The 12,746-nt window shown below is 34.4% G+C and overlaps 1 protein-coding gene across 3 annotated transcripts in view; it reads right to left on the reverse strand.

Annotated features, from left to right (window-relative positions):
- The window catches only part of PIK3C2G (phosphatidylinositol-4-phosphate 3-kinase catalytic subunit type 2 gamma), a 233,360-nt gene that overhangs the window by 169,750 nt on the left and 50,864 nt on the right, over positions 1-12,746 (reverse strand). For 2 of the 3 annotated variants that reach the window (XM_016197491.2, XM_087813943.1), the window contains 3 exons: positions 11,849-11,882; positions 9,444-9,645; positions 4,450-4,572 (listed from right to left, as the gene is read on the reverse strand). In XM_016197491.2, the coding sequence (XP_016052977.2) occupies positions 4,450-4,572; positions 9,444-9,645; positions 11,849-11,882 (359 nt within the window). The remainder of the gene's footprint in view (positions 1-4,449; positions 4,573-9,443; positions 9,646-11,848; positions 11,883-12,746) is intronic. The other variant, XM_016197493.2, reaches the window with a different exon arrangement.

A 12,746-nucleotide genomic window follows, 5' to 3' on the forward strand; every position in this document is an offset into this window, starting at 1 on the left:
CTGGCTTCTTCATGTATAACCTCACTTGCTAGTGAACTTTTTATATTAAAAATGACAAAAATTTGAGAAGTTACAGTGGGTAGTTACTGCCAATCTCCATTTGCTCATTTTTTATTAATAAAAGTAAATTATTCTGGGGCAAGAATGCATGCTTTCTAAACAGTTATTTATTTATTTCGTGAATACATATGGATTTTTAAAGCCAGAATAACTCACATTCAATGAGAACTCTTTTTCTGCAACTTCTACATGGCTATTGAAAAATCAAAGAAATGGGCTTTTAGACAAAAAAAAAGGAAGAAAAATACTTTAAGAGGCAATTCAATAAGTGAAGTCAGATTGCTTCTTTTTATCCAAGCAGCTGGCACAGACCTCGAGTTTTAACCGTATGTTTCCCTTACTCTACTCCTGAAAAATGAGTGAACATTAAATTTTTCTTAAACATTTTTTTTCTTCTATAGGAGATAGTTTTCTTAAAATCAGAGTGAGTTTTTGATAGTGAAATGGCAGATTTAAAAAGTCACATTTTTTAATAACTCTCCTTTAATGCTGATATAGAACAATAGACCATTGTAAAGACTTTGACTTTTGTCTAAACAAAACAGGAAGCCATTTCAGGATTTTTAAACAGAATAGTATGGCCTGACTTAGATTTTAAAAGAGGTCACTTTAGGTGCTGTGTGAAAAGGATTATAAAGGCCCAAGGAGAGTAGAGGGACCATTACAAGGCTACTACTGAAATACAGGGGAGAGATGATGGTGGTTTAGACCAATGAAAGTAATGAGAAGTAATATCCTAGAAATGTTTTGAGGAGAGAGCCAGTGGGATTTCCTGGACATGGTGTCTGAGAGGAAGAGATTCACCTGAAGGGTTCGACCTGAACACCTGGAACTGGAAATGATCACCCAGGGTGGCCATCTATGGGTGGAAAAAGTTTGGAATGTAAGATTGAGAGTTCAGTCTTAGACATGCTGCATGTGTAATGTGGAATTTGTGATTGATGCCTGGGCTAGTGTTATAAATTTGGAAGTTGCTGGCACATTTAAAGTCATGTGACTATGAGAGCAAATTAAAGGAGTGAGAACAGATACAACAGAGGAGAGGCTTAAGGGCTAAGACCATTAGTCTGGGGAAGAAAAGGAGGTGGAGAAGGTGTGTCTAATGAGGGGAGAGGAAAGCTAAAAGAACGTGGGACACAAATGGGGAGCATATTTCAAGGCGGAGGGAGAGATCAACACTGACAACTATTCCTAATAGATCCTGTAAGATGAAGACTGAGAAACAAACATTAGATTTAACTATGCAGGACACTGGTGATTCTAATGGGCTATTTCAGAGGAGCAGAGGCAATGAAAGCCTGATTGGAATACGTTTTAGAGCAGAGAGAAAAAACTGAAGAAAGTGGATAGAGACAACTCTTTGGAAGGGTTTTGCTGCAAAGCAGAAAAAATAAAGGGGGCTGGTGGTGGCTGGTGGCGGAAGATTGGAGTAGAGCAGCAATTTTCAATTAGTGTGCTGTAAGAGTTTTTAAAACATGCAATACCTGACTCTTTAGTCAGGGGCACTGACCTCTTCTCCCTTAGGTTGTCAAGTAAAAAAATAACAACAGCCAACACAACAATAGCTGTACAGTGTGACTGCCCTGTCTTGAACCATAAATATATAGGTCATATAATAGAGTTGCATATTATTGGTCATGTAGCATAAAACGGTTGTGTCTGAATAGTTAATTCTTGGTACCAGAAATCCTTATATATAAAAGTATAGGCATATGATTTTTTAAAAAGTCACTTTGGAGCAAAAAGGGTAGGTAATTACTATTATTATTGCTTTTTGTAAATCAATCAAAATTATACCTATATTTTTGTCAGGTCAGCAAAATCTACATATTTTTGGTGTGCCACAGAATTTTAGTAATTAGTTTATGTGTGTCATGAGATGAAAAAGGTTGAAAATAGCTGTAGTAGAGTTTTGTTTTATTTTTTAATTTAATATATAACTATTTTATAATATAAATACTCTGCTTAAAATTTTATATTTTGTAAGAAATGTATGGAAATCACAGTAAAACATTAGCTTTGGAGGCAGCGTGGTCTGAATACCAGTTCTGCGATTTATTGTTTGTGTAGCTTGGGGTAAGTTAATTAATCCTTGTAAACATCAATATGCTGATCTATAAAATGGAGATGACGGCACCTGCTATGTATTTTTGTTGTTGAGATGAGATGTATTTTGGGACTATACTATGATGATTAAAATATAATAGGTGGTCAAAATCAATGCCACATATTATTAAAAAGCACAGTTTTTGTTCCATTAATTTATAGTATAGTAATGAAGTGTATAATCAATTACAGAGTAATGGCACATGTTAATAAAATATATAAAGAATGCTATAGGCACCTACAAAATGGTAAATAAATATTTTTAATGAAAATAACAAAATGAAAATAATTCTGGGTTGAAGTAACTAACTACTAAGGAAATCAAAGAAACTCACCCAGGAAACATAACACTTGCACAATCTTGAAGGAAGAAAAGAAAAATATAGCAAGGTAGTTATTCCAACAACACTAATTATTTTCAATCTATTTTGAGAATTTTTTTCTTTGAAATGACTTTAGAATTAAATTTTTCTCTTGAATTGTTTAAATGATGGAATATAGCTGTCACTTGGAAATGAATCTGATTTTTTGAAACAACCAGGAACAAGTTTTAATTAAGAAGAATAATTTTAGTAATTGAGCTGGTTAATAACAGTTTTGAGGAGTTACTTATTACACAAAATTCATTCATTTGCCTAGCAGCACTTACAGGCCTCTTATTCTGCCTAGTGCTGTTTAAGCCGCTAAAGATAGAATAAGAAAATTTAAAATAAAAAAAACAAAAACCAAAAAGATCTTTTATTATTTAGCAGAAGCAAACAGAAATATAAACAAATACATTCAGTAAAGGACCACAAGGGAGTAGTTTGAGGTTCAGACTAATTGACACACAAAAAGTGGCCACTCTTTTGAATGATGCCGGAAGGAGTTTATAGAGAAAATGGAAGAGTATATTGAAAGACAATAAGGTGTTCTCAAGGTGGGCAGTGAGGGCATTGTGCTCTTGACAGATGAAGGACCCTTAGCAGAGGCGTAACTTCTCATTTCGTATTTAGTGTACATAGGTCAAGTGCAGAGAGTGGCTGGGTGCCGAGACAGGAGTAGGGTTAACTCCAGAGATGAAGGTTCAGAGATAGGCAGGGGCAAAACACAGAAGGCCTTGTGTACCATGCTAAATGATTTGTACTTTACCTTATAGGAATTAGGGAACCACAAGCAGAACTGATTCTGTGCAATGGAATGAGATGTCATAATTGAAGGTCAGGCATTTGGTCAAAGTAATTAAGAACCTTAACCAAAGCAGGGGAGACAAAGGTTGTCACAGTCCTAGAAAAGGAGGATTTGTTTTGGGATTGAACAATCATGGAGTGTGTAGGAACTAAAGACCACATGCTATGTCTCAGGACATGTATCCATTGATTGAGGTAACACTAAGAGTGAGATAAATGGTGTTATCTAACACCATCATAGGACTTCTAAAATGTTGAAAATTTATCAATAAGAAAGTGCAATTTTGGGAGTCAAATTATCTCCCAAGAAAGCCAGACCTCCTGTAAGGCCTGATGTAGAGGGAACTGAGGAGTTTTCTTCTACTTGAGATGGGAAGAAAATTGGCTCTTAGTGAGCAATGGAGACCTAGATAAATGACTGAATAACAGCAGATTAGTATAATAAAAACAGCAAGAAAAAGAATAAGTAACCTTGAAAAGAGTCATAGATGGAGCTTATGAGTCCCCTGAGATTCTGAGTAAAGCGAGGGTTTGAGGTGGGGGAAACAGAGGAGAGGAGGCAGACATGGATAATAGCAAGAAGGTACTTCTCCTTATAGATATAATAAATCTCTATAAAATGGGGAAGTAGGAACCAGTCATCCCAAATTAGATGGCAGTTTACACAGTGCACAGATAATTATTGTAAAAAAACTTGACTGTTCAAACCAATTTGTACTAATTGGCTTTTGTGGGAAAATGGAGATTACATATATTATTTGGTAATTTCTTTCTTCTTTGTTATATCTGGAATCTACCACCCTCCAACTACAAATAGAGGGTATTTGTTTGATCCATAGTCTGTGAATAATTAATAATTCTCCTTTTTTCTAATTTCCTTCTTTGATCAGTTAGATAATGTGGATTGGACACTTGTCCAGGTTTTTAAATGGACTTTTAATCTGTTGACTTGAATAGTCATTAATCTATTAGCCCTAGCATATTTATCACATCCCTGAATCAAATCAACTGGCAACATTTTTTTAAATCACATGCTTCAGTTAAACAACAAAAAAAACTAAACCTCTGATCTTTATTAGATAAATGATTCTGCCAGAGTAAAGATTAAACTTACGTTTCATTCCAGTTGACCAAGAAAAAAAACAATTTTTTGACTGGAATATTTCTGCAGTTTCTCACTTGGCACAGCTTCTTTCCAGCATAGGTAAGCCAACAGGAAAAAGAAAATGCTTTATAGCTAAAAAGAAACAACATTGATTCAATAAGCTGAACACTATCAAGAAACAAGTTTTCTATATGGGTCAGTTTTCTCCATGGGTCAGTTATTGTTACAGTTAAAAGTCAAATGATAAAGTGCTGTTTGCTTGTATAAAGTTTGACTTAAAAACTACTTTAAGAATTTATGTTGGGTGATGTCAGCAAGATGGCAGAATAGGAAACCCAGATTCTCCTTCCCTTACAGAGACACCAATTCAACAGTAATATGTCCATCTATTCCTTTTGTGAACAACCCAGAAAAAAGTTAAGAGGCTCCTGCACCACAGGCAAGTTTAAAACCAGCCGCATAGAGATCAGTAAGAAAATTCATGGTACTCATTTTCCAGAGCCCCTCACCCAGTAAATCAGAAGGAAGCTCCCAAGTCCCAGCCTTTCCTTGGGGTGGGAAAGAGAAGATAGTAACATACATCTAACATTCAGACATTTCAGGGAGCTATCTGAGAGACTGGTTTCTATTTAAGTGCTGAATAGAAATGGGTACCAGTTTGGGGCCTCTGAGAACAAAGGTTTAACTAGTACATACTCACTCATCACAGTCCTTCCCCCCAGCTCATTGCAAAATAAATAGTAGAAACCCCCCAACTCCTGGCTTCTCCCCAGGGAGAGAAAGAGTTAGAGTATGCATCCATTGTTCTACTTTTGGGGAACTGCCTGAGGGACTAGTTTCTGTACTGCCTGTTTTAGAGGCTTACAGGATCTGCTATACTCTAGATGTCTGGGGACAATGGACCAATGGGAACAAAAAAAAGCTAGGTGGATTGCTGCTGCTCCAGAGGATCTGTGGGGCATTAAAGAGGAGCTGATACAGCTTGGTGGCCTCTCCATTGATGGTGGTGGTGGTGGCGGTAAGAGAGGGAAGTAGGACAAATGGAATGTACATCTCGCTTTTTCAGGGAGCTGTATGAAGGACTGGTTTCTGTCTTACTCAACTCAGAATGCTGATGGGACCTGACATATCCTGGATGCCTGGGTGCAGTGGAGAACAAAAAAGAGATAACCTGCACCAGACAACCTGTAGTGGCACAGACAGTCATTAGAGTATCTCCTGAAGAAAGAAGCAAAATCTAATTGGGAATTTAAACACAAAAGTCCAGAGAATATGTACCCACAAAAAAGGTATGAAAGGCCCCCAAGATCTCTAGATGGGTTGATTGGGACAGTCTTTCCTTGTGTGAAACCAATCCATTAACTCTGGGAGTGGTGGCTATTTTTCAAATGCACCTAATATAAAATAACAAGCACATCTAGAATGAGGGAATCACAGCTCAACAACAGGAACAAAATAAATCTCTGGAAACTATCCTTAAATAAGTGGAAGTATATGAATTACCTGACAAAGAATTAAAAATAACCATAATAAGAATGTTCAACAAGAAAATGATTAATAAAAAATGAGAATATTAACAAAGAAAATGTTAAAAAAGAATCACAAGACATTTTGGAAGTGAAAAATACAATAACTAAATTAAATTTTTAAAAAATTCACTAGAGGAATTCAAGAGTAGACTTGATCAAGCATAAGAAAGATCAGTCAACTCAAAGATAGGTCATCTGAAATTATACTGTCTTAGAAACAAAAAGAATGAAGAAGAGCAAAGAAAGCCTAAAGAAAATTTGGGACAGCATCAACTGGATCAATATACATATTGTGTGGGTATTAGAAGGAGAAGATAGAGAGAAAGAGGCAAAAACTTTATGTGAAGTAATAATGGATGAGAACTTCTCAATTGTGGGAAGAAAATGGACATCCAGATTCAAGAAATCTGAAGGATCAAACTAGGATGAGCCCAAAGAAGACCAGACTAAAATGCATTAAAATCAGATTATCAAATGTCAAAGATAAAGAGAGAATTTTGAAATCAGCAAGAGATAAGTGACATGGCAAGGTAAAAAGAAAGGTTTCATAAGTTTATCAGCAGATATCTCAGCAGAAATCTTGAAGGCCCAAAGGGAGTGGAATGATATATTCAAAGTGCTGAAAGAAAAAGATGTCAATCGAGAATATTATATCTTGCAAAACTGTCCTTCAGAAAATGAAGGAGAAAGAAATACTTTTCTAGATAAACAAAAGCTGAGGGAGTTCATCACCTCTAGATCCGACTTATAAAAAATGTTAAAGGGAGTCCTTCAAGTTGAAGTAAAAGAATAATAGCAACATGAAAGCATATGAATTTATAAATTTCACTGGTAAAGATAAATATATAGACAAATACAGAATGCTGTAATACTGTAATGGTGGTGCATAAACTGCTTTTAACTCTGGTATAGAATTTAAAAAACAAAGCATCAAAAACTATAATTATAAAATATGCACAGTATAAAAAGATGTACTTTGTGATACCAATAATATAAAGTAGGTGAGAGGAGAAGAAAAGAGTAGAGTTTTGTATGTTATTGAAGTTATCACCTTAAAACAGTGTTTTACATATAAGAAATTTTATATTAGGCCCATGGTTACCACAAACAAGCAAACAAACAAACAAAATACACCTACTGGTAAAAGATACACAAAAGAAAATGAGAAAGGAACCAAAGCATACTGCTACCAAAAATCAGCAAAACACAAAGGAAGACAGGAAGAGAGAAAAAGAGGAACAAAAAGCTATAAGACTGAAAGAAAACAATGAAAATATGGCTATATAAAGTACTGCGCTATCATTAATGACTTTAAATGTAAATTGATTAAACTGCATGAACAAAAACATAACATAGGTGAATGGATAAAAATTCAAGATCCAACCATATGTTGTCTACAAGAGACTCACTTTAAATTTAAGGACACACATAGGCTAAAAGTGAAAGGATAGAAAAAGAAATTCAATGCAAATAGTAATCAAAAGATTGCAGGAGTGGCCAAACTTAAAATAGGCAAAATAGGCTTTTAAGTCAAAAACTGTCACAAGAGACAAGGATATTAAATAATGATAAAGGGGTAGATTTTTCAAGAGATATAACAATTGTAAATATTATGCATCCTAAATTGGAGCAAATATATTAAGCAAACACTGAAAAATTTGAAGGGAGAAATAGACAGCAACACAATAATACCAGAAGATGTCAATACTGATTATGATGGATAGAACCAGAAGGAAACTCAAGAAGGAAACTCAATAAGGAAACAGAGGGGTTGGACAACACTATAGACCAAATGAGCCTAAGAGATATATATGGAACATTCCACCCAACATTAGGAGAATACATATTTCTTTCCAGAACACATGAAACAATCTCCAGTATAGATCACGTTAGGTCACAAAACAAGTCTTAACAAATCTGAGAAGACTGAAATTATACCAAGCACATCTTCTGACCACAATAGAATGAAACAAGAATTCAACAGCAGGAACAAAACTGGAAAATTCACAAATTAAGAAAAATTAACACTTTTGAATAACCACTAGGTCAAATGAGAAATCAAAAACGAAATAGAAAATTTCTTGAGACATATGAAAATGAACACATAGCATACAAACACTTATGGGATGCAGCAAAAGCAGTACTAAGTTTATAGCAGCAAATGCGTACATTAAAAAGAAAGGTCACAAATAAACAGCCTAACTTTACACTCAAGGAACCAGAAAAGAAGAAAAAACTAAGCCCAAAGTTGATGGAAATAAGGAAATAATAAAGATTAGAGCAGAAGTAAATAGAACAAAAAATAGAAAAACAATAGAAAAAATAAACAAAACTAAGTGTCACACCATGTTCTATGCATATAGCTTTCTTTATTTTTATCTGACTACATAGTTTTTCCATGGGAATTAAAGTTAAAAATGTTAATAGTTAAAATTATGAAGAACATTCATTAGAGTAGCAATTTATTATATTAAACATCAACTCTTTAATTTTTTTTATAAAATTAAAAAAGAGAAATAGCATAAAATCATTGTCATGCCATGGGTTCTAAAGAAATGTGGATAGAGAGATTAGAGAGGTAGATGGACAGGGAGATAGTGTTTTTTACACAAAAAGGTAAAACTTCCTTTCTGATTGACTCTATAAATATGTGTACAGTTCAGTTATTTGCAAAAATACAGGCCAATATAACAATTATTTCTGATTTTTACTAAAATTGTTTCTTGTAGTTTTTCTTTAAGATGTATATGCAGTGGGTGCAATGAACCCATTAATAAGTTACTGTTCTCCTAGCAAATTTAATTGATTTAATCAGTATCATCTTATAGATTTAATATGAGGGACTTAAAAAATTGTTGTAATATTATTCTAATTATTAAAAATATACTACAAAAAATGAAGTCAACCTAAATTCTGGTGATGCTCCATGCATAATTGTGCTTAATTGCTATTGTAACTCAAATAACTCTTGCCTAATTTCCACTTTATCCAGGTACTAATCTCACAAAATATTTCTCTCTCACAACTTGATGGGTATCAGTGATTTTTTAATGATTTTTAATCACTCTCCATCTTCCTGTATGTTCTCTCTCTCTCTCTCTCTGTCTCCCTCTTTGTGTACATGTGTGTATGTGTTCTGTGAATTGGCACTAGTCATTTAGATTCAAACATAAACAAGAAAATTTAGGACAGTCACTAGGTAGGATGAGCATTTTCTGTTTCCATAATGATACATTGACAACATGCAGTCATTTTTAATATGGAGAATGGGAGAAGACTTGAGGGGAATAGAATAGGCATTAAGAATAAAGTTTTCAAAAATGACTTTAAGAATAAGAATGAATTTATGCAGATTACCTTTCAAAATTTTATGGAATATTTGCCCTTGCAAATAAGAACAAGACAAATTATACTGTGATTAGAAGCTAAGTAAGTATTAATTAACACTTCTGTGAAAAATTCAGCACCACTCACCTGTGCACCCAGGCCTCTGGAATGTTGTGAGCTGCATACACTGTGAAGCTAAGGTGGGACTGGAGCCCAGGATATACGCAGGGAATGTTATCAGGTGCATTTAGACTTAGAGGCTGGAAATCTGCATAAAAGCTGCTGCAATAGACAGCAATTAGCTGGCGAATGGATGTGGATAGTTCAGTTGTCACTTTTTCTATCAAGCCTAGGGGGGAAAAGTAATAGAAATCAGGTCATCTGTGAAGGGCCATATTTATCATTAGCCATCTATTATATAGCTCTGACATTTTTTATAATAACATTTAAGTAAAACTTAATGAAAATTAAACTAAACCAAGTAAAGCCATCTGTGCCGCTAACTGCAGCCTGGCTTAGGTGCTAGGAGTATAGACAATCAATAGCTTTCATATCTTCAGCTGCAGAAATTTTAGAAGCACAGCCCTTAATCACAAATGAGTTTTGGATTATTAATTTGGCATTTTGATCAGCTGTAATCTGCAATAGTTTTTGTTTTAAGTTATTGTTTAGAATTGATTTGCAACTAATGGGACAGAAGAGGAAAGCAGCATAAAGTAGTCCTAAAAGGAGCATCCTCACACTCAGGGGACCAACCAGTAGGGATTGTACTGAACAGCCAGCAGTGGAGAATTATACATTTATAGAAATATCTTGTTTCCTGGTCCCCAAATTGTACTGTTGGTACTCTGAAGCAGAAGCATGAACTTCTTGTTAATAATCCCCAAACTTGTGCAAATAAATACACACACAAAATAAATCATAAAGTTGGGTCAGAGATCTTATTAACTCAAGCAGCAGTGTATGTTTTGGGCTCTCAACTATTTCAATAATTACTCAAACTACTCTACTTTTTGGGCAGATAGACAGTTTTCGGTTATAATTGGCTTCTTCCAGATAATATAGAGACGTGTGCTTATGCATGATGCTTTACTTCCAGCATTCTGGATGGAGCATGCATTTCAAACATCATTAGAAATGTATTAAGGACAGAAGATACAGGGCATGGTGGTGAAATATGGAGAGGCAATGCTTATTATCTCTGATTTTACTTTGGGAAAAATCAGTATCATGAAATAAAGAAACACTGACAATATTTAAGCAATGAAAATGCATTAATTAGAATCTATGATGATCTAGCACAGAATATAAGTCTCTGGGAACATTCTTGTACCATTTATGGGATCTCCTATTCCAAACTCTGAGGAACATGAGTGAAGGGATTTTATTCCAACATTCCTAATGAAAGAAAGGACCAGTTCCATGTAAGCATACCTCCAGTTGGTTCACTCCACATTCTATCACTAAGACTTTGTGTTAGTAATATTGTTGGGGAGGGCCTACTAGGAGGGCCATCCCCTTCCCTGCCTCTATGGTGTCATGGAGATTTCTGGATGCCCAGAACAGGGATCTTTCCATTAGCCCAGGTTTTTTCTCCATGTCTTCTGTCATCCCACTTTCCTGTGATGTGAAATGGCAGTTTTTCAAATATAATTGAATGTCTTCTTTTGAGTAGTGGGAATTAGAGTTGAAAGGCTATCCCTCTGTATATAACTTTCTACTGAAAATGATTAAGGGTATGGAGGAGAGACCAGGTTATTATTTACATTGCACTGCCACCTCTGAATCCAAGGGTGTTGCTTGAGCATGTACGAGTCAGTTTCCTTGAAGACACTCAGAGTGTTCAGGAGCTAAATGCCATCTGCCTGCGCAAACAAGAACCACCTTGACCACACCCTGCACATGAAATACTATTGTATCTTTAATGCATATTAGGGAAACTGAGGATCAAAGAGTTTAATTCTCCAAGATCATAAAGTCAAAAAGTGGCTGAATTGAAATTCAAAACCAGTTCTGCCTGATTCCAGAGGCCAAGCTCTTTCGTCCTTATCACACTACCTATCATACATCCACTGTTTTCTATAAAGGCAAAGTTCTCCTGCAGTTTTGTAGACGCGCAGCCTCTGTGAACTCCAATTCTCCTGCTGGTTATGGCAGATTGGTCTTTTAAATAAAGATTGATTATAAATTTGAAATTAGTGACTTTGAGGAAAGACATCTGCTACTTTCTTACAAATATAATTAGCTAAAAATTGTATAGTTCCTTGAAATAGTCATAAGGATATTTTTCAGTATTCCTTTCATTTTTATAGATCTCTTGAATTTTTTTTTACATTTAGAAAATGTCTGGCTGAAAGTTTAGAGAGTGTGGATAGTCATCCCCTCACAGAACAATCACGTCCATCAGTAAAAAGAACTTTAGCAATGCATTTTCCTCTCAAAAACATTTTGTGTGTGTCTGCATCACCATAATATTTGGATGAAAAATTGAAAACAAGTAAATTATTTTTGATTTTATAACTTAAAAACATCTGGGTATGTGTATGTTTTACCTTTTGCTGAAGTCTCTGAGTTTTGATGAAAATGCTGAAAAAGAAAAATAGGTACAAGGTACACGTGTTATTCAGAAAACAAATTCACAAACAGTCAAACTGATAATATCCAAAAATCTGAACACAAATTTCTCTGGAATGATAAAAAGACAAAGTATTTCTTGGTGTCATATATCAATGTTGCTTATTAAACAGAGGAAATCTAAAATGTAAAATGAACAAAAAGCCTGAATGTTGTAATGAGCAATCTAGGTTATTTGACTTCTTAAAGAGAAATTTCTAGAATAAGCTCAGCTTTTTTAGTATTAGAACAGTTCTCCAATCCCCCTTCCACAACAGTGACTAATCTTTTGATATAAGTTCATTTCTAATTTTCTCTGCTTAGTATGTTCAATTCTCATTATTAGCAGTCATTCAGATGCAAGTTTTTGGCTGCATCAAAAAAAAAGCTGGATGAAAGTGGGCAAAATCATATAAATTCACAATGTAGTTTCATTTGTTTCTTTATTTTTAGGACATTAAAAAAATGAAAGTAAAACACGAGAACATATCCTAAATTTAAAAAATTAGTACCTGAAATTTATTTAGTCATCGTTTAAGTTTACATTCATTAGTGTGGTGGTTTCGTTTGTTTCCCTGTTTATTGGTTTGTTTATGTTATTTTTGTTGGAGGCCTAGATTACTTTAGTTGTTTAGGATTTGCTGGTTATAATTTCATTATCATGGAAACTATATAAGGTAATTAACAGATTCAATAAAATCAAATTCATTCTAAAAGCGAATTCAGTTTTTAATAAGGTCTATTTTAAATGACACTAAAATTTTTAAAATTTTGCTTTGACAAGTTTGCTTTTAAGTAAATTCAATTAATGAAAAGCCCAATTTCTCAAACAAGTAA

The sequence above is a fragment of the Miniopterus natalensis genome, chromosome 2 (assembly GCF_054644295.1).
Source record: "Miniopterus natalensis isolate mMinNat1 chromosome 2, mMinNat1.hap1, whole genome shotgun sequence".
Taxonomy (NCBI): domain Eukaryota; kingdom Metazoa; phylum Chordata; class Mammalia; order Chiroptera; family Miniopteridae; genus Miniopterus; species Miniopterus natalensis.